At 41.1% G+C, this 26,469-nt stretch overlaps 1 protein-coding gene across 9 annotated transcripts in view; it reads left to right on the top strand.

The window, feature by feature from the left end:
* Positions 1-26,469, top strand: part of BIRC6 (baculoviral IAP repeat containing 6) — a 288,254-nt gene that overhangs the window by 129,125 nt on the left and 132,660 nt on the right. For all 9 annotated transcript variants that reach the window (XM_073672646.1, XM_073672640.1, XM_073672642.1 and 6 more), the window contains exons 56-62: positions 1,486-1,629; positions 4,212-4,341; positions 14,871-15,002; positions 16,882-17,049; positions 19,168-19,341; positions 23,386-23,582; positions 24,815-25,115. In XM_073672646.1, coding sequence (XP_073528747.1) covers positions 1,486-1,629; positions 4,212-4,341; positions 14,871-15,002; positions 16,882-17,049; positions 19,168-19,341; positions 23,386-23,582; positions 24,815-25,115 — 1,246 coding nt within the window. The remainder of the gene's footprint in view (positions 1-1,485; positions 1,630-4,211; positions 4,342-14,870; positions 15,003-16,881; positions 17,050-19,167; positions 19,342-23,385; positions 23,583-24,814; positions 25,116-26,469) is intronic.

The raw sequence follows: 26,469 nt of genomic DNA, 5'->3' as shown, positions 1-26,469 counted from the left end.
GCTTATTAGTGTTTAAAAAAACAGATTGGGCTGTAGATACACAAGCGGCTTTACTGAGAAGCTGTATCAGGAGGCCTGGAGTTTGATCCTTATTTTCGGTGTATTGAAGTTCATGGACTAGGGAGCAAAAAGTTAATTAAATTCAGAAACCAGAAAGTCGATAAATCTCCAGTATTCGCTATAAATCACGCCTCGGCTCTGCTTATGACCGTAGCACTTGCTTATATATGTATTTAATCATGGCTACATACTGGATTGAACTTTCTATACTTTACCCTGTGCTGAAAGTTCATTGACTTTATGATTATTATAAGTGTGAAGCATAATTGACAGCTAGAAACAACATTTTGACACCAGTTATCTCTTGTTTTCGGTTCACACCTCTTTCAGCACTTCATTGAGATTATAATACTTGAAAAGCTATACAATAAAGGATAAGGAGTCTAGGTTCACACACAAGCTATAAGTATAACTATGTTATGGCTAATAACCTGGTCTGAACCACAGATCTAATGACCTGAATTACCAGCTACATAGATCTGTTACTGTGTGTGTCCGGGTTATTGGACCCATGGTCCAGCCATAGTATATTGCAGCTGTCATAGAGGTAGAGTAATGCCCCTATATTATGCTCTGCAGTGCCTCAGTCCTTATTGAGTGTACGGCATCATTAAGACATCCGTTTTTCATGTAAGTGTTATGTCTGCAATAAATAGGAGAAAGTTTGATTTATTTTTCCATATGAAAATCACTGATGGTAAAAAGTACCACAACGACCAAACACTGATAAAAAAAAAAAATCAGATGGAAAACACTAATGTCATTAGGACCATTTTTTTGCATGCGTGAAAAATCAGACTTCTGAGTGAGGCTGTAGAACCACAAAGTAGGAGACAAGTTGGTATGTATAGTGGGAACCAAACTTTTAAAGGGGGTGTCCACTTTCAGATAATCTTTGGCTCTGAACTGGGCATTTTGTTTACACGGCAGAGCTGCTGACCTCACTGATTGGCTGCTGCACTGCCGACGTGACGTCGGCGCCATTGGTAGAGACTAACTGGTGGACCTGGGGAAGGTGTGCACAGTGCGGTTTTCCTATCTTTTAACAAACTGGGGCATAAATTGTCTGAAAGTGGACAACTCCTTTAAAGAGTAACCAAACTTCCATTTTTATTTTTTTTTAAATCATTTTGGCAGCAGTCTTTCTTATTCCATCCAATCCCTTTAATATAAAGTGAAGTGTAGAGTTTGTTAGAGGCTTCTTCTCAAACCTGTTCATTTAGTCTTGGTCAGTAATCTATTTTTCGGGAACAAGCTCATCATTTAAACCTTTTGGTTTGCTGAAATGTGTGTTTTTGAAACTATTTTTATTCACTAACAAAAATGACAACTTTTGTTGTTTTTTTTTCTTTTATCAGTTGCTGACTTGCTGGACTATCTTGTTAGTATCTTCTTTCTAGTAAAACCTCTCCACTTGTGTTTCAGGTTCTTTGCGAGCTTTTCCAATCTTCTCCACAGCGTGCGAATCTCCCAGCCTCTGGAAACATCTCTGGCTTCATCCGAAGGCTTTTCCTGCAGTTGATGTTGGAAGACGAAAAAGTTACCATGTTCCTTCAGTCCCCCTGCCCTGTAAGTATTCCTGGCCACTGCGTCATGTCAGTGGGCGCCTGAGAGGTCTCTGGGTGGAGTGTTTCGGAAGTGATGTGCTTTTCTTTGTTCCTGTCTTTACTTGTCTGTCCAAGTTATTTGCTGTGAAGGCTTTGTCCTGGTGATCCTGTAGTTCAGTTTAGCTTTTATTGATGCTTTTATTTTGTTTCCCATATCAGAATCCAATAATGTTGCTTCTACCAACCAGTCTTCGCTCACAGGGTGATTTTTTTTGAACTGCCTAAATACATGCCCCCAAATAATCTTAGGAGCCCTGCCACCTTGGTTAAGACTATAAAAATGAGCACTAAATGAAAAGCCCCATATCATTGAAACTGTATGATGGATTTAGCAAAAAAATACTGAAAAATAAATTTAGTACTCAAAGAAGCAGCAGGAATAAAATCGGACCAAAAACTAGCCACTTTTCACCTGGTAACAGGTGCTCCTTTAGGTTTATAGCACATAGTCTTTACACAGTCTTTTTGTTTTTTTGAGTGGTACATTTTTGGCATTTGTATGTTTTTATTTATCCCCAATATGCAACTAAACCTATAAGAAAAAAAGCTGCTGTGCAAGTATGTAGAAGTATAGAAAGATGTTGCAAATGCATACAAGCCCTTTTGTGTGTTCATTTAGTGGCGATGTGCTTTTTAATCTTGTCCTAGCATCTCACGTTTTTTCCCCGTCCTAATGAATGTGCCACTTCCATTAGGATGTGTGACTAATGAAAAGCCAGCGAGCACTCACCCCAGCATCATAATCCCAGCGTTAAGGCTGCTTCACAGCATTTGTTTCCCCCCTGCTGGAGGTATAGAACCTTGACAGGCAAGATGGAGCTCTGCACTACATAAGTAGTACACTGTATTATCAATGCAGTCCCATTGTGGGACTAATGTTGGAAAAAAATGTTTTGTTTGATTTTTTTTTTTAAATTAAATTTTTTTTATTAATTTTTATAAAGATTTTCACAAGGGTAAAATAAAATAAAAAACAACAACCAGACAAACATTGGAGAAACAGTTCTCCACCCCACAACCTTAAGAAGCATTAAACATGAGTTATTTATACATCTTGGCTCTGCAAAACCAGCAGAATTAGATGAACAAATGTTTGAACATAGTAACAATAGTCAATCCAATTACATATAACTTGTGGAAGTACTAATAACATTTTTATTAATTTTGGGAAAACATTTTTTTTTTTTAAATGTTAAAAAATAAATAAAATACAATTTTTCAGAATAAAAGATAAAATAAAACGCACCCATTCCCCAAATAGATGCATACCTGGATTCACCATTTCATGCCATGTAGCAACCATTACATTTAAAATACCTCATTAATCGTCCTGTCACAAAAAAAAAATACTAAAGACCGCAACAGAACAGTCTTCCTTTTTTTTTTGTTCAACATGCCTCACATAGGATGAAATACTTTTTTGATAATTTGTGCAAAAATAAAGCTCTCATGAAGCTCTGTACTCAGAAAAATCAGTGTTTGGGCTCCCAGAATATAATGCCAGAATTTTTTTTTTTTAAAGCAATTTTTTCCCTCATTCCACCTCCCAATTGGTGAAATAAAATGTGATCAGTGGTATGTACCAAAAAATGTGACCAGGGGAAAACTACATCTGGCACAAAAAAATAAGCCTTCAAATTCCTCTGCTGTAGAAAATGTTTTTGCTAAACTTTAGGACCCAGAATATGGCAACACAAAGACAAATGTGTTTTGTTTTTTTTTTTGTTTTTTTTAGAATCATGTATTTATAGTATTAAAGTAATAAAATTACGTAAATTTGGTATCGTCACAATGAATCTCACTCACAAAATAAAGTTAGCGATTTAATACCAGTAATCATTATTAGTATTCTGTATTATTGGACATATTTCTTGCTCTCATGTTGTGTGAAATATGTGATTACATTCATGGGCCAATTTTGCTTTAGAGTAGAAAAGAGAATATTCTGTGGTGGTGCTCAGTGTAACTAGTCGCCTGCCATCATCCATGGTCCCCCCCCCACACTAGTCTCTACGATCGATGGCGTGGCACATCAACACTTTACTGCAACAGGAGGCTGCTACCTGTATTGTGTTAATACCACTGCAGTGAGTGTTTGGCTGCAGCGTTCACACATCGTGACACTTTTTCATTACTGGAACGGTGAACAGAAACCAATGGGAATCCAGAGAAACATTGGCATGAGAACAGTAAGCAATTGGTATATACCATTCCTTTCTTTATTAGGACGATCATTTCAAGATTTCTGTAAAAAAAAAAAAAAAAAAATAGTACTATACTGTCCAGCAGATGGCAGCAGACACTTGAGATTTAGCTATAAAAGCTTGGCTTGCCCAAATGAGCGCTGTCCCCCTCTCCATGTACATGATCTTTGAGACTCATTTATTCAGTAAACTTCTGGAAAATGAACTTCAAAACTTTAATTCAGGAATTTAGATAGAATTTTTTTGGATTTTTTTTTTTAATACAAATAATTAGATAGATAATTTGCCCTTATTTGTTCATGATGAGACATCGGTAATAGATCTTTTATTTCCATTTCAGCTGTACAAAGGCAGAATCAACGCCACCAGTCACATCATCCAACATCCCATGTATGGAGCAGGACACAAGTTCCGCACGCTGCACTTGCCCATCTCTACCACACTGGCAGAGCTTCTTGACCGGGTATCTGGTAAGAGAGATGTCATTACTTCACTTTGTGATGTTCATAACACCATATTTTCTAGGATATGTCTGGGAAACATTAACACTACTTGGAACACAAAACATGGCCCACTGCTTCATATATGGTGAGGAGGCTACAGCTGAAGTGTGGGGTCCCGGCAGGACTTCTGATCCAAGCACAGATGTTTGAAACCAACCTAAATCCTAGTAGCAAGACAGAGGAGCACTACAACTGGTGCTGTTGATTGAAGTGTGTGTATAGCAAGATCAAAGAGTGACTGTGAAAGGAGAGGCGTGCAATAGGGTAACCCTAATATAGGAGACAGTAAAAACAATAGGTTTGCTCACCTTGGGTGGTTGTGTGAAGACACAGCCGCTATAAAGGTTTAGTTAGCCAGCTGTCGCTGCCCCGTGGTTGGAGAAAAGATCCGCTAGATGGAAATGACCAAAACAGGATAAAAACACATTTAAAAATTGGCTGCGCTGCTGGAAAGAAGTCTCTAGCTGCAATACTCTTTATTGTCCACTACGCGTTTCAGTACCATACTGGCATCTTTATCAAGTGTAAAACAACCAACAGTTTTGTTTTGGTAATATAGCGAGTAACAATACATGTATATATTCCCCTATTGTAATGTGATGGCATGTTACTCAGATGTGCTGTCATTGTATGATCAGTGGGGCCCCAACCTCTGTGATCCCCACTAATTCAGAGAATGAAAGGGCTGCATCTCGTTCAAGTCAATAGAGCTAGAGGCCGCTCCTGCTAACGCAGGTGGTCGGGGGCGCTATTGTGCAGGGAAATGTAGACTGCAGTGCAGCTTTACACCACTGCTGTGACCCCTTTATTCCTAAGATCTCTGGGAGTCCCCTTAATCGTCAAGTAGGAGGCACAGCTTAATATGTCATCTGTTTATAAGATGGGAGTAACCCGATGAGGTCCATTCTCCTATCAGGTCACTTAAAGAAGCACTCCCATTATGTTTTTATTCATTAAATGTGTGTATAAGTGCATGTAATGTAGTGTGTTAATATACTCTCCTACCGCTGGTCTCACCAGTGTCAGCGCCGTACTGTTTTGCTGCTCAGTGACGTCACTGCTCTTTATATCAAAATTTCAGCAAGGGTTGGCACACCATAGGAACACTGTGTTGCACGTGGAGAGGTAACAGTATGCATGAAATCACGAATCCCATCATTCGTTATTCCATGTCACTGCTTTTAGACTAGCCAGCTCACCCTTTACTCTGAGTGAGCCGGAAATCCCTTTAACATTGTAAATCTATAGAGCCTTGTTCTGACATCCCATACATTGTTAAAGCCACTTCTGGGTCACACAGAGCGCAGTGTGAGGTCGGGGTCACACGGCTGTCTAATCGTTCATGCAAGAGAATCAGGCTGATATGGTAATGACACGGCTCAAACTCTGTCACCTTACTGTGCTCACAGGTGCGGAAAACAGCGAGAACTTAATTTTCCATCTTCTCCATTCTGTGTCTGCGGATGTCGTCCGAGTGCAGTCCGATGTTTCACACGACCCATAGACTTGTATAGGAGCCCGTGATCCGATTATCAGATGCACCCACAGCATGTGCGATGGTTTTCTCATGTCGAATTGACATGAGAAAAAAATGCAGATCTGCACTGCCCCATAGTTTGACATTGGGTCGATTGGTATCCAATAAAACATCAAACAGCACTCGGCCGAGTTATAGTCCAGTGTGAACGAGCCCTAACCCGGAGAGTTTGTAGAACAGTGACATCACTGAGAAGAGGAGCAGAACGGCGCTGAGCAGCGGTAGCTCGAGTATATTAACACACTGACACCACATTACATGCACACATACATGCATTTAATTCATAAAAAAACTTAAAGGGAGTGCTTCTTTAATGGCCAAAGTTTTTAGCTCCTTCAGAATCTGTAACCGGCCCCCACCTATCAGTAGCACTCGTGTTTTATAGTAGACGGGCACATTTTTGCACCCCTTACAGATATGCCATTGTTAGCATGAGGAAGTTAGTAAGTGTCTTTAATGATCAATTTAGAAACTGTGCAATGTCTCCACTACTAGCGGATCATTACGTTAGTATTCCACGTATGTCCAGTCACTTTCTATACCACAAGGCAGAATCCACCAGCATGTCTTCTGTATAGTGGCAGAATAGTCATACTAATGTTCGCTCTCTTACCATTTACCACGGCAGCAGGCCTTAAAACAAGTGGCGAGTGACCTGTATATAATGATTCAACGCTTGTCATTGGCACGGGTCTGCGTGTGAAAATGAACCTTTAGAGAATTACAGGAGAAGATGCATATGTTCACACACTGCATTTTTGTAGCCTTAAAAGCTGCTTTTTTACAGTACCCACAAAGCTATGAGATGTCATAAATCTCCTGCACACATTTTTTTTTTCCTGACTGAATTTCAGAACTGCAGCGTTTTTTAAGTCTGCAGTATGTAATTTCTTCCAGCGTTTTGCAGCATTTGTTCACGCATAGAAAGCAATGAGCAAGTGCAAAATAACTGTAAAAAAGGCAACCGTGCATTTTTGCTGGTTTTTGGTGAATAAAAAATAAAACTAAGTTTATTAAACATGTACTGTAAGCAAATGACACCGATAATCCACAGCAAAAACAATAAAAGCAGGAAAACCTGCTGTTTGTAAGCAGCTTACAAAAAAGCCGCAGTAAGGTCACTGATGGATACCCAACTTATCTTCAGCGTACAGTGAAGCATGGAGGTTGTAGAAGCTGAATTGTTATTTTTTTTCCAAAAATACACGCATTACTTAAAAAAAAAAAAAAAAAAATATATATATATACACACACACACACACACACACACACACACACACACACACACACACACACACACATATATGCGCTTCCAATGACGTCCATGTTTTCTAAGGGATCGCTCTAACTTGCATCCAGCTCATACGGCTGGGGTACCCATCTGTGGATGCTCATTTACTTTTATTTTCAAATGAATGGAGGAAAATTCGTATTTGTGTCCCGACTTTTGTCCTTACTAATGTAAGGGAGTTGGAAGCCGAGGGTTCCCCTCTGACATCCATATGCTATGTATTTGCGTATGCACAATGTCAGCTCTAATGGGATAACTCATTCAGATAAAGGAGGGTTTTTTTCTTCTAGGGAACTTGTAAGTAACACTCACGGTGTAACATTATGACACATTCCTCTTCTGGTGCCATCTGTTGTGCCATTGTGACAAAATTTGGCTTTTAATGATTTTGCAAGCTAGGTTCCCAAGTGCTCTGGTGGTCTCAGCGCACTTGCAGTTTATGGCTCCTCTTCTCTTCTCCTTCTTGATTGACAACGGAGACCGAGGCTCTGCTGCATGTCACTTCTTTGTTGGAGGCTGCGCCGGAGGAGAGACGCTATGAAAAGCCATAGACCCCCAAGTGCTTCTGATACACCAGCTTTACACTTGTGAACCTAATTTACATATCAATAAGAAAAATACAGAAAGCGCGCCTCGCGCAGATCAGATGGAAAACAAATTGCAATCAGTGGTGGATTTTCTCACCTGGAAAAGTTGTGTATCTCCAGGCACAACACTGAGACAGGTATATTGTTGATCCGATGGCTGCTGCTCCACCCGCTGGATCCTGTCCAAGAATCCAGAGAAACGTTAGAAATTAAAAGAAAAGCAAATATATTTGCCTGATGAAGGAGCTAGACCAGCTCTGACACGCGTAGCAAAAACCATAAAGACCTGTTCACATGACGACTTCGCCAGTGGTGTCGCTTGTTTTAAACCTTGGCAGCTCTATATACAGCCACCGCTTTCCTTTTAACTTTCAATACAAAAAACTATTTCCAGTTCAACAAAAAGTGCTGTGATACTCTATCCTAAATTACTACTGCTTGCGCAGGGGTAGAGTGACTGTCAGTTCCCTTTAAGATGGTTCAGTTTGGCTGTGACAATATTTAATATGTAGGGGTGGATGGAAAAATAGCTGTATAATCCTTTGTGAAAGTCTCTAGCTCCAGCGTGGAGCCTTAAATACTCATTTTAATAGGATTTACAGCCATTCTGACACAGATTCTCACAGTACAGCAGCTTCATCATGTCTAAGACCTCATTCACACGTACGTGTTGTATCTGTTTTTTTTCACGGATGGAACACGTACTCGATATGGTGCTATTCACATGTCCATTTTTCATGAGTATCGCAGATGGAAAAGTACCAATACAAATCTGTATGTCCTGATTTCCAACATTGCAAAGTATAGGAGATGTTTTGTCATTTATACATCCGCTAAACACTGACACACTGGTAAAAACGGATACAGGGGCCAAACACTGACACAGGTACCATGTTTTTTCATGGACATGTGAATGAGGCCTAATAGAAGTGTGCTGTTTGTGTTGGTAAACCTGGTGACTATGCCTCTTTACATCTTTATTTTGTGTTCTGCTCCCATAATTGTACAGCGCATATTTTTAGTGCTTTGGGTAATAAAATTAAAGGGAGCTTGTCATGATACATGCTGGCCAGACCACTTGCAGCAAGAATTCAGAGACCAAGAGACCAAGACAAGACTAGTAGACTAGTCCGGCACCATCCCCGGGTTAGTTAACAGGTGTCTCCCTTCTATGTACATGAGGAGGAATCTGTCAATCACCTCTAGCAATGCTGGGTGAAGCCTCCATAGTCTCTGGCTACAGCCCCCAAGGAATATATTCTCACACGCTGGAGCATTTCAGATAATTATATACCTGGCTGCGTTCACACTTTCAGGCTCTGATTCACGCTGTCTTCTCTTTGGGTAGCATGAATCGTATGACAGGTTCCCATTAAAGGGAATCTGATCAGTAACATCAAGCCCACCCGCCCTCCCAAATTGCATATATGGGCAGGCAGATCTTGGAAGATATAAAGGTGTAGACGGATTTTTATTTCAAACTGTTGCTGCATTCCTGAGTAATTAACATTTTCCTATGCAAGTGATGTGGTAAGTGCTCTGGGAACGACAGAACACTTAGCCGTAATCTAAACAAATTTCTAATATGCTCGCATTAAAAATTCCTTACTGTTCCTTAAACTTCTGTCATCAGAATTTTGTAAACTACAGGCAGTGTCAGGTTTGTGCTGTTACACTGACTAAAATGATACCTGGGTTGAAGCAGTCCATCTGGTTCTTGTTTAATCTGTGTTTGCAGTTTTGTGTTGATGATATGCTCGTGCTCCAGTGCGGGCCTATGGGCAGGGTCTTTTTTTGGTGTTCTGGCCTTATCGCCATCATTCTGGGCTTAAATGACAGGTCACTGAACCTTCAGTGATCTGCCTCCTATTTTAAATACTGTGCATTTAATATTGTGGTCTTAAAAAAAAAATAAAAAATTGGCTCTAACGAAATGACGCCAGTGCAGGAGTGCCAGTTCCGAGGACCAGTGCAGGAGCGTTGCTGTGTTCAGCATAGACTATTTCCTCCTCTTGTGCGCGCTCCCACACTGGTCCTCGGAACACAATGGACTTCACATGTGCTGATTTGAGAGCATTGCTGGCCGATAGATGATACTGCACATGCTCCGCCACTATTTTGTTGGAGCTATTTTTTTTTTGATCTCCGCAATATTAACACCTTTCCAGCGTGCTACGGAATACTATGCACCACATCGGAACCCCCGGTTCAGCGTGGGCCCCTGTTGTCATGTCCAGAATGCCCAGTGGTCGGTGCTCATAGCAAGTAAGCACATCTGTTGCATACAGGAGATCAGGCAAGTGCTGCTTCTAGTCTCCCATGGAGACTATAGAATCAAGCAAAAAGTTAAAAAAAAAAAGTTTTAAAAATATAAAAATATTAAAATGTAAAAGTTTAAATCATTCTCCTTTCACCCCATTCAAAATAAAACAATAAAAAAAAAACCACGTGCACATATGTGGTATCAGAATCGCCTGATCTATCAATGTAAAAAAGAAAGAATTAATCCGATCGTTAAACTGCGTAATGAGAAAAAATTTCTAAATGCCAGAATTACGTTTTTTTTGGGTTGCCTCAAGATTGCAATAAAATGCAATAACGGGTGATCAAAACATCAGATCTACCCCAAAATGGTATCAATAAAAATGTCATTTACATTTTTTGTAATTTCACTGCACTAGGAATTTTTTTTCCCGTTTTCTAGTACATGATATGATATCATTCAAAAGTACAACTTGTCCCGCAAAAAATAAGCCCTTGCATTGTCATAATGACCGAAAAATAAAAAAGTTATGCCTCTGAGAAGGGGAGCAAAAAACTAAAACGGAAAATGGCCCGGGGGTAAAGGGGTTAAACGCGCAGGTGCAGTATAAAAGGCAGGTTACTTAAGGTTCAGTGACCTGTGGTTTAAGCCCAGAATGATGACTGGGGCCAGAGCACCAAAAAAAGCTCCATCCACAAGCCGCCCCAGAGCATGAGCATCTCATTAACTCAAAACTGCAAACACGGATTAAACAAGAACCACAAGATGAATTTCTTCAATCCAATCATTTTAATCAGTGTAACAGCACCAACCTGACAGTGTATATAATTTACTTACCAAAAGCCTGATGACCGGTTCACTTTAACTTCACTATCCAACAGCTATTGCTTTTTTTTCCTGCTTCCTGGGTTCAATGCCAGCTGTATAAATTCTTAGGCATTAGCTCCCCCTAGTGGCGGCTGCAGGAAACAAACATTTTATTTATATTCATTTGACTACACGGTGGATTTTGAGCTTTTTATCATGAGAAAAATTCAACCCTAATAAACACGTTCTAAAACAATTAGCACTGTTGAGACTCAACCTTGATATGGTTGTTCGATTGAACTTTGAATCCATGAAATGAGCAGCGTTGTATCATGCCTCTTAATGTTTGTGTTCGCCCTGCTTCTCTGTCTGTAGAGCAGCCGAGTTAATTCATCTGGTGATCATTTATTGTCATTCCTGTCTGACAATGGACAGGGAAATGGATGGAAGTCAAGTGTTTTGCATTTGTTATTTCATTATACAAGAAACGGCAATACATTCAGTAATTGCTTCAGTTACCCTCTGAGTCATGTGCATGAAAATGTCACAGATAAAACTGACTGCCGCTTTGCAACAAAGTCTGCCGAAAAGTGTGATTATGGGCTCAAAATATACATATTCCTAAAATGTTTCCAAATAAAGGACGGTGCGTTGAGACGAGGGCTCCGTGCAGCAAGTGGGTGTAAGTGATGGATTTCACATCCGCTAGGGGGACAGATATTGCAAGGTATGATTCTTGCATTGATAAACTGTTCTCCTACTTAAGACCTTGAATAAGTGATTCACATTCAGTCTTATTGCCATGTCTGATATGCAGAGATACTTTTTCATCTTCCTCCTCTTCCCCCTTTATATTAAGTATTGGGCCTCAATATCACTACTGTATTTATATTACCCCTTTGCATCTATAGGCAGGACGGCTTTATCTTCTCTCCATGGACCTGATTGTTGTGAGTTGGCTTCAATTCATGGATTGTTTGAGGATTGTTTTTTTTATCCTGTGGCTTTCCTAACATCCCATAAAAAGTAATCGGGACTTGTGAGATCGGATAAACATGGTGGCCACATATTCTATACCTGATCTCTTACTTGCTGCTGTAAATTACTGAGATATATATATATATATGCAAATTACCTCTTCCGACCTCACTCCAGAGCCACTCACCTAGCCAAATCAGTTCTCATACTTTGCACTGATGAGGACCAATAACCCGAAATACCGTATCTGCAAATTGAGATTCTAATTTGGCTTTTATCCTAAGTCATATTGCACGACTCGTTAAAGGGTCAATTGTGACTTGTAGGATTGCTGCTTCCAATAAGTGGCGCTATAGATTTCAAGTCCTCTTTTTCTTCGAAGAGGCAATTTGCATGTTTATATATATATATATATATGTATGTGTGTATGTATGTGTGTATGTATATATAAATAATGTGTGTGTGTGTATGTATGAATATGAGATGCTGGTAACAGCGTTTACCTTGTAGCTATTGTAAACTTTAGGTAGGAGCTGTATAGTCCTTAAAGGGAATCTGTGACCACCTGGGACGTAGATGACCTATTAAAATGGGCATACAGGCAGATAGAAATGTTAATCTAGTCCTACCTGTATGCCTCTTATTAGAGGTCTTGTTTTGTGAAATCTTATATTTTATCTTTGGCAATGATCCCTTCCAGGCCCCGGGCCCGTAAGGAATCCCCACCTCCTGTCTTCATTAGAATAGTACCCCACTCCCCTGCACATCAATGTCCTGTGACGTGCAGCTGCGGCGCTGTAATCCTTCTTGTTGAACTACCTGCATGATCCTCTCTTCTGTGGTAGAAAGTCTCCGTGACTCGACTGCGCCTGCGCAGAAGATCAAAGGATACACTAGTCAGTGATCTTCTGTGCAGGCCCTGGTGAGTCACTGCTGGCGCCTACACACAAGATCACTGAATAGTGCATTCTGTGATCTTCTGCTCAGGCGCCATTGAGTGACAGCGGATGGTGGAAGGGAGTGCGGGTGTTGGATCACAGCGCCACAACTGCACGTCACAGGACAGGGGAGGTGGGTAGTATTATAATGAAGACAGGAGCCGGGGATTTCCTCTTGGCCTGGGGCCTGGAGGAATCATTTACATAGATATATAAAATAAAATTTCACGACAACAAGACCATTAATATGGGCCACACAGGTAGGACTAGATTAACATTTCTATCACCTGTATGCCCTTATTAATAGGTCATCTACGTCCCAGGGAGTGACAGATTCCCTTTACAGGCTCAGCCATTTTTTTCTTTTTCAGTTTCTCCTTTTGTCTTCTTTTTTGTTGTTCTGAATGAGGGTTTGGGTATTTTTTTTTTTTTTTTTTTTTTTACATCACAATTTTTTTATTTTATTTTCTTTGTGACACTTAAATATACTGAATGATGTCTAACCACTTAGATGCTGCGGTCTGTCCCGACCACAGCGTCTAAGGGATTACGCTCTTTATAATGCTCTATAAAATTTCAAGGTATAGAAGGATGTTATATGTTATATTCTGTCTATATTTTTTTAAGCACATTCCTTATTTTGCTGCTGGAAAATCCCTGAAGGTGTATGACTGTTTTAGCAAACACAACTTCTTTATTGTATAATGAGATGGTGTGCATTTTTCTGATATACTTATTGTATCTATTCTTTGAGAACCTCTGACAACAGTCATTGAATTTGCAGCAGTCATTGTTGTAAAGGGAATCTATCACCATTTTTTTGCAACCTGATCTGAGAGCAGCATAATGCGGGCACAGAGACCCTGATTTTTGCAATGTCACTTACTGGGCTGCGTAGTGTATCTTTTATAAAAATCACTGTTTTATCAGCAGATTATTACTACAGGACAAGTAAACCTGCTGCCAGGTAGTCCAACCCCGCCCGCTCTACTGATTGGCGGCTGTGGACACTGCGCATAGGCAGAAGGCTGCCAATCAGTGATGTGGGCGGGTTATACAGAGCTCAGAGTAGATGCACTTGTGGCTCTCCAGCACAAGCTTATATTGCCTATTGAAATCCTATATTAGTTGTAACTCTCTATTTCAGTGAGTGTTTGACATGGGCACTGAGTGTTCTTTACAATATGTTGGATTTACAATCTACAAATTAGAAATGAGAGAAGGGAATCACACTTCTGGTTCAAGTCCCCCCAGTGGTTCAACAAAACACGCTTTATCTGGGGTATCTAGATAATATTTTAAAGTACATATGGAAAATGCTACTACTCTATTGTTATTGCCATTGAAAAGGTTAATGAACATGAGAGGTTGGTGTGGGTTTAGAGCCCTGCTCAGAAGGTTGGCTCTGGATTCTCACTTTGGAAATGATATAGCCGATTTAATAGGAACCTGTCAGTCGTCTAGCTGTGGTTATTAAACCACTGCCCGGATACTAGAGGACCCCAATACCTTTGGGAATGTCTCCCTGTAGAAATGCCTCTCCTGGATGAATGGGAGCTGAGCTGCAGTACTGTGGGACAAACACTACATGGTGTACAGAGAAAACGGGGACCTCCCGTGACCACCACTGACCTCCCGACAACTCATCTGATGGGATGCCTGGTCTTGTACTCCCATGGATTTGATATTGATTACTTATCCGAAAAATAAATCATCAATATCTTAGTCCCGGACAACCCATTTAAGCAAACCCCCCCACCACCACCACCCTTCTTAAAGCCTCAATAGAAAGCATAAAGGAGTAGCTGAGCAGCAGCCAAGCTTTGAGGCCAGCTGTTTTCCAGACTCTCAGACTTTCACCAGAAGGTAACCTAGGTTATGCAGACATCTTCTGTAATATCAAAAAAATAAGACGGCCTACCTTAAATATTTTCATGTTTGAGTATCTGGTAGCTATATGCGGAGAATAACAGATCGGCACAATCAGCCCTGGGACTAATAAGCATTCACTTCATCCATCCCATCTACTTTCCTGTGATGGCTTACTGTTGATTGAGATTTTCAAAGTGACCTCCCTGTTTTTCTCTCTTAATAGACACGCCGAGCATCACTGCTAAGTTGATAAGTGAGCAGAAAGATGACAAGGAAAAGAAAAACCATGAGGAGAAAGAGAAGGTGAAAGCGGAAAATGGATTCCAGGATAATTACAGTGTTGTTGTTGCTTCAGGTAAATGTGTATAACTGCACATGAGCAAATCTTTACAAGCTTAATCATTAAATCTAAATTACATAACCACTGTCATCCCCACAAACTTTGCATAAACCTCCAGTACAAGCAAGTGCGAGCAACTTTGTAATGTATCTCATCAAAGAAATGTCCTCCTTTCTCCACTGATGAGACATTTTTTTTCCTCCTCTCTGCCTCCTGAATTCACCATCCACTCTTTAAAAAAAAAAAAAAAAAAAGGCTAAGATCCATCTTGCTGATGGCAAGACAGACTGCTGGGGAATCTGATCACAGTTGCTATATGAAGTATATGGAGCAGGGAAGGGGAGACGGAGAGAGGAGCAGACAGTGTGTGTATGCTGCCTTCTAGTGTTTTCTCTCAACTCATTGTGGGATCCAGAGCTACACTTGCTACTATAGTATAATGTCCACCATGCTGCTGTTTGTTAAAGGGGCTGACCAGTCTTGTGGTGAAAATCTGCAGTCTGTGATTGCAGACTTCTGCATCCTGACAGCGTGCACGCTGTCAGAATTCTCCGGTGTCGCTGCCGAGATCGGGCGGTCATGTGATTGCAAGTATGTGAATTGCATACATATGTTCACATGCCGACTAGATGTGCTCGCCCTCACTCCATACAAGCGAATTGAGCGAGGCTGAGCATATGTGGCCGGAAGTATGCAGATCACATACTTGCTGTCATTAAACCGCCCGCTCCTTGCAGCATTACTGAAGAGTCCTGACATTGTGTGGTTTGCACACTGTAAGGATGCAGAAGTCTGCAGTTCACAAGACCAGACAACTCCTTTGGGTACGTGTAGAGAGCAGAAGAGCAAGAATCCCTCTGAGTATTTTGTAAAGGTGACATCATTGCAGCTATTCAAGATAAAAAAAACTATCCCCTCCGGGTCTTCCCATGCCAGCCCAGGAACTTCGACTGCCCATGATCTTAGTTTGTGCGCTCTGGCGTGTGTTCACTGCAGCCAATCAGTGACACATTTATAGAAATCTAGAATAAGACATAATGGGATCAATGGAGACATTGTTGTTTTGAAAATACTTTATACTACAACTGAAAACCCCTCTATAAACTATACACAACAGTTCTTAAAGGAACACTCTGGTTTTTCTTTTTCTCCCTTTATTCGCACTAGTGTGTATGTGTAATGAACGCAGTAACATACTCACCGGTCATAATCTTCTACTGGTTTTAACCTTGCTCCTGTGTCACGTGGCATCATTTGTAACCTGCCCAATCACACAGCGTTTCTCAGTGCAAGGCGACGGCCCCACTATCCGTATTCGGTCAGTATTTTTTCTCAGGAGTGGAAGCGAAAACTTGTTTCTGTTATACCTTCTCTCTCATAGTTCCTCTCCTGGTTTTGGCTCCCACTCCTGAGGAAAAATGCTCACCAAATACTGATCAGGGGGCCGTGGCCCATGTCTGAGTCTTAGATTTACATAATTCAACAAGTGACTCTGCACAGCAGACACGGTGTGTAATTTAGCTGGTCACACGTGCAGCCATGTGACACGAGTGCTGCTGAAATCGGCAGAAGATGACAACATGTTTGCGAAGTGGGAAATAAAAAAATAAGTGCTCTTTTAAAATCAGTGTAAATCCGTTTTGGTAAATGTCTACCAATATCGGTATGTGTAATACATAATCGAAGGAGCAGTTAAAGGTATGAATAATATTTTGATGTTTTATATGCCATTTATACGCATTATGTTACCCACCAACAGCTACATAAGAACACATTGTTTTTATGAAAATTTTATGTAGCCAAAGTCCTCTACATTAGCACTAATATCCTTCATGCATCATTCTCCCAGAATTATATCTGTCCTTATCTATTTTTGTGTTAATTTACTCCAAAGGATTAAAGTCCCAATCAAAGCGGGCCGTGTCCTCCACGCCACCTCGTCCACCATCAAGACGAGGAAGAGTAATGACTGATAAAGTAGGGGGCTCTTCTTCAGGAGTGGACTCTTCCAGCAAGACCATCAGCATCCCTGTGTTCCACCTGTACCACAAACTGCTGCCAGGTAGAGTCTCTTCACACAATTTAATAGCGCTGTATGTATGTATGTATAGATTTCCTCACAGAATTTAATAGCGCTGTGTGTGTGTATTTATACACTGCTCAAAAAAATAAAGAGAATACTCAAATAACACATGCTAGATCTGAATGAATGAAATATTCTCATTGAATACTTTGTTCTGTACAAAGTTGAATGTGCTGACAACAAAATCACACAAAAATCATCAATGGAAATCAAATTTATTAACCAATGGAGGCCTGGATTTGAAGTCACCCCCAAAATTAAAATAGAAAAACACACTACAGTCTGATCCAACTTTGATGTAATGTCCTTAAAACAAGTCAAAATGAGGCTCAGCATTGTGTGTGGCCTCCACGTGCCTGTATGACCTCCCTACAATGCCTGGGCATGCTCCTGATGAGGTTGGGGATGGTCTCCTGTGGGATCTCCTCCCAGACCTGGACTAAAGCATCCGCCAACTCCTGGACAGTCTGTGGTGCAACGTGACATTGGTGGATGGAGCGATACATGATGTCCCAGATGTGCTCAATCGGATTCAGGTCTGGGGAACGGGCAGGCCAGTCCATATCTTCAATGCCTTCATCTTGCAGGAACTGCTGACAGACTCCAGCCACATGAGGTCTGGCATTGTCCTGCATTAGGAGGAACCCAGGGCCAACCGCACCAGCATATGGTCTCACAAGGGGTCTGAGGAGCTCATCTCGGTACCTAATGGCAGTCAGGCTGCCTCTGGCAAGCACATGGAGGGCTGTGCAGCCCTCCAAAGAAATGCCACCCCACACCGTTACTGACCCACTGCCAAACCGACCATGGCAGCAGATCGCTCTCCACGGCGTTTCCAGACTCTCACGTCTGTCACATGTGCTCAGTGTGAACCTGCTTTCATCTGTGAAGAGCACAGGACGCCAGTGGCGACTTTGCCAATCCTGGTGTTCTGTGGCAAATGCCAAGCGTCCTGCACGGTGTTGGGCTGTGAGCACAACCCCCATCTGTGCACGTCGGGCCCTCATACCACCCTCATGTAGTCTGTTTCTAACCGTTTGTGCAGACACATGCACATTTGTGGCCTGATGGAGGTCATTTTGCAGGGCTCTGGCAGTGCTACTCCTGTTCCTCCTTGCACAAATGCGTAGGTAGCAGTCTTGCTGCTGGGTTGTTGCCCTCCTACGGCCCCCTCCAAGTCTCCTGGTGTACTGGCCTGTCTCCTGGTAGTGCCTCCAGCCTCTGGACACTACGCTGACAGACACAGCAAACCTCCTTGCCACAGGTCGCATTGATGTGCCATCCTGGATGAGCTGTACTACCTGAGCAACTTCTGTGGGTTGTAGAGTCAGTCTCATACTACCACGAGTGTGAAAGCACAACCAGCATTCAAAAGTGACCAAAACATCAGTCATAAAGCATTGGTACTGAGTAGGGTTGAGCGAGTATGTTCTGTCCGAGTATGCTCAGGCCGAGCTTCGAGTATTTACAGCTGCTCGGTGATATGGTTGAATCGCTCCCTGTGCATGATTTGCAACTGTTTGACAGTTTTATTACATGTGAGGAATGTGTAAGAAATAGACATTCCTCACATGTAATAAAGCTGCCAAACAGTCGCAAATCATGCACACGGGAGTGATTCAACCTGATCACCGAGCAGCTATAAATACTCGGAGCTCGGCCCGAGCATACTCGGCGAAAGGGTTAATAGAACATACTCGCTCAACAGTAGTACTGAGATGTGGTCTGCGGTCCCCACCTGCAGAACCACTCCTTTGAAGGGTGTCATTGATAATTTCCATCTATTGTCTATTCCATTTGCACAACAGCATGTGAAATTGATTGTCAATCAGTTTTGCTTCCTAAGTGGACAGTTTGATTTACTTGGAGTTATATTCTGTTTAAGTATTGCCTTTATTTTTTTGAGCAGTGTATATTATACACTATATGTAATGTAATAATATATGTAATGTATAATATATAAATATATAATTTATCATTTTTTTTATATATATATATTATACTCTATATACACACAAAAAAACACGCACATACACACAGGATGAGTTAAAATTGCATTTTTAATTTGAACATGAATTATTTATTTCTGTCATGCAGGTCAGCCCTTACCTCCTGAAATGACCCTTGCACAGCTCCTCACCCTCTTGTATGAAAGAAAGCTCCCCCAAGGTTTTCGTTCTGTAGATCTCACAGTTAAACTTGGTTCCAAGGTCATCTCTGATCCAAGCTTGTCAAAAACAGATTCCTTTAAAAGACTTCATACCGAAAAAGGTTTGCTTTTAATATATATATCCTTGTTTTCTTTTTTTTTTTGCTTCCAGAAATTGATACATTAAAAGAGACCCATCATTAGTCATTCTGCCAGAACCACGGGCAACCTGAATCTGAGCCTGGCTTCAGGATTGCAAACAACTATGTCTTTACCTAAAACGCTGGGAGATAATGGTTTAAATAGATGACTGCAGGAAGAGATCTGTCTGGTCCGATTCTGCCCCAAGCCGGCTTTTCCCCACCCTGCTTTTGTTGATTGACAGGTCTTTCCAGTGTTTGTCCCCAGCCTAATTCTTAAAGTATGTTTTCTCTCAGCATTTCATGCAGGAGCATGGTTTGATCATAACACATCTCCTTGGAATAAAATTTCATATATATAATTTTTTTTTTGTCTATTTAGGAAACTTGAAACTGTGATTCCTTTGGTTGCTTATGCTATATATTCCAATACCATAGTATTGCAATATGCATTCTGAATGATAGTTTGCTACTAGGGTTGAGCGAGTATGTTCTGTCCGAGTATGCTCGGGCCGAGCTCCGAGTATTTATAGCTGCTCGGTGATATGGTTGAATCGCTCCCGTGTGCATGATTTGCAACTGTTTGACAGCTTTATTACATGTGAGGAATGTGTTAGAAATAGACATTCCTCACACGTAATAAAGCTGTCAGTTGCAAATCATGCACACGGGAGCGATTTAACCTAATCACCGAGCAGCTATAAATACTCGGAGCTCGGCCCGAGCATACTCGGCGAAAGGGTTAATAGAACATACTCGCTCAACACTATTTGTTAAGAAGCCCACCTTATGACTGGGCTTCACAGGAGTGCCAAGGAGTCCGCCTTGGGGACCCTTAGTAGGCCCATGGCTGCCATGTTAACCCATCAGTACCCCTTGATAGCGTTTCTAGGAGGTAATGCCTGGGTACCCGCAATTGGTCCATTTAAATGCCACTGTCAGTTATGAACAGTGGCATCTATATGGTTAAAGAGTAGCAATCGTAACAAACTTTGGCTGCTGCTTTAACAAATGCCAACTGTGTAGAACAGCTGGCATCTGCCACATGTGAAGCAGACCAGGACCTCTCCACGGTCAATGTAAGATCATGTGCCAGAGAACGCCTGAACAACAACTTTAATTTAGTTCCTGTCAAGAACATTTTTCTTTCTTTGAGCTCCAAAACTAAAAATGTTGTCTCGTCTCATCCAGCACACTGGCAGCAAGAGCGTCTCCATGAGTATACATGTATATTTAGCCAAGGCTGTGGAACGGTAAGCTAAACCTCCGACTCCTCAATTTCCCTGACTTCCAACTCCACAGCCCTGCCTCACTCAGTCATCTCGACTAAAAGCCGAGACCTTTAGATCAGGAACAGAACAGACATTTATAGGACGTTTCATAACTTTCCCAATTTCTTCTGAAAACATTTACAGCACATCCTGCATTGTACTAATGAACCCAATTTATTATATATTTTCGAAGTCTGTCCATTTTGTACGGACTCCGACTCCACCAAAATGGACACCGACTCCACAGCCGTGTATGTAGCTAGATATGGTTATTAATGTCTACATATATGATAATTTTCTTGCATCTTTAGTTGGAAGCTTTGCTGTGGGTGGTTGATGTAGCTGGAGCTTTATGCTGTCTTGTTGCTTGTTAGCGCTTTACTATTGGATTAGCTCTTTATTGTTTCAGGATCTAAAATGCGTTGAGGGTGTTAAATATTTAATTCCAAACTAATAGTGTCTGCAGAATTATAGATCCTGTATTCTGTAAATGTTCACATGTTAGTTTCTCTATAAAGTTCAGCAGTTTTGTTTCATATAGATTTAAACACTAGACGCCTTTTACTGCAGTTTTGTACTAGGAATAGGAACGGTGTCTGGTAATTAAAGAGGTCGCCTCATGTTAAAGGAGCCATCTCAAGTTTTTAAATGGGTAAAATTGCAACGTACATGTAAAACTAAACAGTTATGCAATTTACCTTTTATTAAAACGTCTCTCAGTTCTCAAGAACAGAGGGATTTTTAATTTCATAGTTTACATCTCTCTGCCATGGTTACCGGCCACCCTATGGTCTGAGTGGCGTGTTACGTAGGCGAGGAGCAGATGCTGCCAGCTTTCTCTTCTTTATAGTGCCTGTTCAGCACTGATGCTGGCTGGATCTGGTCCACTACATTCCCCTTGTGCTTCTCCCATGCTTCAGTGGAGAAGCTGCCTTTACGAGCAGCCTGGTAGACCCACAGTCTGGACCAAGAGTGCTACCTCTGCCAATATTCAGGAGCGCACTGCCCTGCAACCAGCAAGCCAGCAGGCAGAAGCGGTGTGCTTATGAAGATTGATCATGAAACAGCCAATCTTTAATTCCTTCTTGTTTCTTCTTCCGGTGTAACTTAACAGACAACAACCATGTGAGGTGTTGAAGCTGTGTATGGAGATAGCTGACCGCTATACTCCTCTCAGCCCCATAGACAATAAATGGAGCAAGAGTGTGCATGCTCTATTCAATTACTTTACTAGTTCTCACTGGACACCCCCTTTATCACCACTTCTGGCTAGATAACTAGCTTATGGATGTTGGTCTGACCACTGGGACTCTCACAGATCTGCAAAACGGGGAACTTTCATCCCTGTTACAAAATGGAGCAACATTGCACTTGCCTGACCACTGCTCTGTTCATTCTCCATGTGGCTGCCAGAAAAAAACAAGTGCAGCGCTCGCCAGCCCCATAGAGCATGAATGGAGCGGTGGTCGAGCATGTGCACTGCCACTCCATTATAAAAGCTCCCCATTGTGCAGATTTTTGGATAATGGCCATTTTGATGCAGTTTTTTGAGCCAGAGATGGTTGCCATAAGAACTGACAACATGCTGTAAAAAAAAAAAAAATAATAATAATTGTTAATATGCCAAGAATGGCTGAAAATTTTAATAAGCAGTAAATTGTAAAATTACTTGTATTTACAAGCACTATCCAAAAATATTAATTTATGAAAATGGAATAACCCTTTAAGTCCTCTCTGTATAATTTCTTTTCTTTTTGAATCCACTTCTCTGTATAAGAAACTGCAGTGGTGTTTATCCAAAATTGTTCTGTGTGACCTCAGCCTCTGTAGAAGAAATGTCCTTACTTATATGAAATCATCTTCAGTAAGAAGTCATTAGAAGGAATCCATATGTTATCGTAGTTCTAAAAATGGAAAGTTTAATTAAAAAATGTTTCATCTTTTTGCTCCTAATTGGGAACAGAGTTGTCTTGTGGGGCTGTCTGTTCATGAGCGACAGATTAAATACAGTTGTTATGATGGTGACAGAGCGCTTCATTCTGATTTATAGCTTCTACCAGAGGCTTTTAAGTCGTTGTTTTGTTTGCCTCATTTTACTTGCCTCATTTTACTTGGGCATAAATTGCTAGTTTTGCACAATTACCAATTTTTTTTATACTACATTTGGGAAAATGTTTGGTCTTTGCTGCAATAAGGGTGGCGAGGAATACACAAAACTGTTTTCCTAAAGGGATTGTACCATGCCTCTTTACAACAAGCTGCTATACGGCCTATTATATATTGCACTGAGCCACTGTGTTTCTTCCACATTAGCACCATTTTAATTAGATAAGATTCATATTAACTCATCAATCACTAAATTTTCTATTGCATTCTAAATTTAGATCAGGTTGTGTTGTTTTTTATTTTAATTGGATGTCTTATGCGGAGATGAAGTAAAGGTAGCCAGCTTCATTACTGCATTTATCCTATTTAGGCTGCGGTAGCGCAACAAAATTGCTGCGAAAATCTGCAACTTGTGAACGCAGCCACAAGCTCTGAGATTGAGTAACAACTATATAATATGAATGAAATTAAAAAAATGCTTATTCCTGAAATCTTGCAGTTTTCACACTGAGCCTCATACGAGGCTGATCCTTTATTTAATCTAATGTAAATTAGTATTTTGTGCTTCCCAAGATGATTTAACGATACGTATGATGTGTTTGCATATTCATTGATCATTAATTTGTGGTACTTGTCTATCTTGCAAAAGAACATGGAGATCTGATTGGTGCCTGCCCAGAAGATGAAGTCTTGAGCCCAGGAGACGATTGCATGGAGTCTGTTTTAGATGAGTCTTTCTTGGAAACCTGTCCCATCCAGTCACCATTGCAGGTGTTTGCAGGAATGGGTGGATTGGCCCTCATCGCTGAGCGTCTTCCCATGCTTTATCCAGACGTCATTCAGCAAGTAAGTGGTGGATTTAGAATAATAGCACTTCTAATTTTTATGAAACCTAAAAATGTGTTCCCATTTGGGACCTGTATAGCTTATGCAATGGGTATGCAATAAATCTCAGATTGGGTGGCGCTTCGCTGAGACCTGCTTCTCGAGAATGGGGACCTGTCTCGTGCCACCAGGAATGGAGAGTTGGACTCGTACCGTTCTCTTCATTCATTTGCATATGAATTTCTAGCATTAGGTCTCATTTCTATAAGACTTTTATAGCATACTGCAAGGTTATATCATAAATGGCCCACAGAGAAGTTTCTATTTTGGAGAACAATCAAAGTTTTTTTATAGATCCGTTTTTATAAAACTAATATGAAAGATCCAGTCTTCACTGATTTGAATAAAATGTAAAGTTACAATAAAAAGGGAAAGTTAAAATCTAAAAGGTGTATACGAGACCCCCTATGAAGGGGAGAGAGGGATCTGACCTGTTGCAGAAGGGTGCATTATTTACATTAAGATTCTAGCTCGCAGCCATGGAGTTTGAGTATACCCAGACCCAAGAGTTTTGAACATCAGTAATAATTAATCTATTCATAAGCAAAACATAATTATTATTTTCCAAGTATAACTATGGTGCAAAAGACTGAGGAGTCTCGTTTGTGAGTACATCTTATCTACAGAATAGCATCTCCTCTTATATAGCTAGCATATAACAAATGATATGGCATATTGGCAAATTATGGATTATAATAACTATTGATTTATAATATTTTCACTACAAAGCCTGGAAGTACCTATATACCTTTGATAACCACCGCCATGTTCACAGCCGTCTCTTCTAGTTTCCCTGTACACTTGGCTTAGCTGTAATCTAGGGCAATCTGTAGGTGGGTTTGCATCCCTATTGTGGCATAGCCATCGTTTTCTCCATTGGCATTATCTGTCAAGGGAGAGTCTGACATTTAGGTGGTCTTCAGATCCTGAGATTTTATAGATGGAGACTTGATACAGCCTTAAGCCAGGTTCACACGTTAAGTATTTGGTCAGCATTTTACCTCAGTATTTGTAGCCAAAACCAGGAGTGGAACAGTCAGAGGAAAAGTATAATAGAAACACATCACCACTTCTCTGTATTTATCACCCACTCCTGGTTTTGGCTTACACATACTGATATAAAATACTGCTCATGTGAACATAGTCTTACTCTACCATTATAGTAAAAATGTTTTTCCATTTTTTACCTGCAGGTCAGTGCCCCTGTGGTTACCTCAACAACACAAGAAAAACCAAAGGATAGCGATCAGTTTGAATGGGTTACTATTGAACAGTCGGGCGAGCTGGTCTATGAAGCCCCTGAAACCATTGCTGCAGAGCCCCCTCCCATCAAGTCTGCCGTGCAGACCATGTCCCCCATCCCGGCTCACTCTCTTGCTGCATTTGGGCTCTTTCTCCGTCTCCCTGGTTATGCTGAAGTTCTGCTGAAGGAGAGGAAGCACGCACAGTGCCTCCTCCGCCTGGTGCTGGGAGTTACCGATGATGGCGAAGGAAGTAAGTGCTAAGCTTAGATCACTATGCCGGCTGGTAATGAGCATTACACATAAGTTAATACATTCATGATTTAATATATATATAATTCTCTAATATAAGCACTATGGGCTTTCAGTGATTTTAAAAATTACACATTGCCTTCTGGTGACCTCCTTTAGTTTGAGGTTATTAAACCCAGAGGCAAAATCTGTGTAAAATGGTTATATTTGATTCTTTCTTTAATGTGCAATATAGCATTTCTGAAGCACCACTTATGAACAGTTGTATGCAGCTCCTCTAACTTCATGATTCTTATATTGAGCAGCACTGTGACTGCGCTTTTATATTCTGTCACACTGGTTTTATATACTGGGAGGAGGATCGTCCTCTTCTAGGCATCGCTGATCTTCATCTTATTTAATTCTGTGCTGCTGAAAAACAGAGACCGATTTCATATATGATCTGTTTGTCTAATCCAGACCACATCAGATCATCTGAGACAGAAGAGTATGTAGTAATATTAAGGCACAGTAAACAATAAAGGGATGGTCTGATCTAATTAAAAACATCAAGGGCAAGAATGAGGTCAGAATGGCAATCTCTGGCATACTCGCCTGCAGTCACCTCTCTAGATTCAGTAATGGACGCATCGGTATCTGTGCTGACACTGGAAGCAATGCTCTCACCATACTTCTGTTACAGGACCACTGAGTCCAATGATTGGCTGCAGTGGTCAGGTTACTAGAGCAGCGCATCATCTCGCCGTCCCTATAATAGAACGGTGGCATAATTTCTTCCGATACCAGTGCAGAACACCAGAGTGGCCTGCACTAGATCCACGGGAGTGATTGTGATTTTCATCCCCATCCATGCCCTCGGTAACATTTTTAATTAGACCAGACAGCCTTTTTTTTTTTCTTTTTTTTTTAAAGGGAGCCTATTAGCATGTTTTCCTTTATACACTGCTGCTGCCACCTTATATGCATTGTGATGCACATCCTTACAACCCTTTTATGTATCCCCGCAGTAATGCAGCACTCCTTTGATTAATGGTTTAATAAAGGTCCCACACTGCATGCAGATCTGTGCCGACAGTCCGTAAGTGTCTCTCTACCGCACTAAATACCACCTCTACACACAATCAGAGCCCCTCTTCATTTGATTGACATCTCCATCAAATGTGGAAGGTCAGCGATTGCAGGCAGGGGTGGTGCTAAGCACTGTTCAGAGACACTTATCGGACTATCGGCACAGATTTGCATGCAGAGGGGGATGTTTGTGAAGCGATTTATCAAAGGTCTGCTGTGCAACTGCTTGGAGTCAAAGGGGTTGTAGAGACGCCTATATAATGGGCAGCACGGTGGCTCAGTGGTTG

The sequence above is a fragment of the Phyllobates terribilis genome, unplaced genomic scaffold, assembly GCF_046119375.1.
Source record: "Phyllobates terribilis strain yellow unplaced genomic scaffold, ASM4611937v1 Scaffold_3__8_contigs__length_932513732, whole genome shotgun sequence".
Lineage (NCBI taxonomy): Eukaryota > Metazoa > Chordata > Amphibia > Anura > Dendrobatidae > Phyllobates > Phyllobates terribilis.
This window is presented reverse-complemented; position numbering and strand designations above follow the sequence as displayed.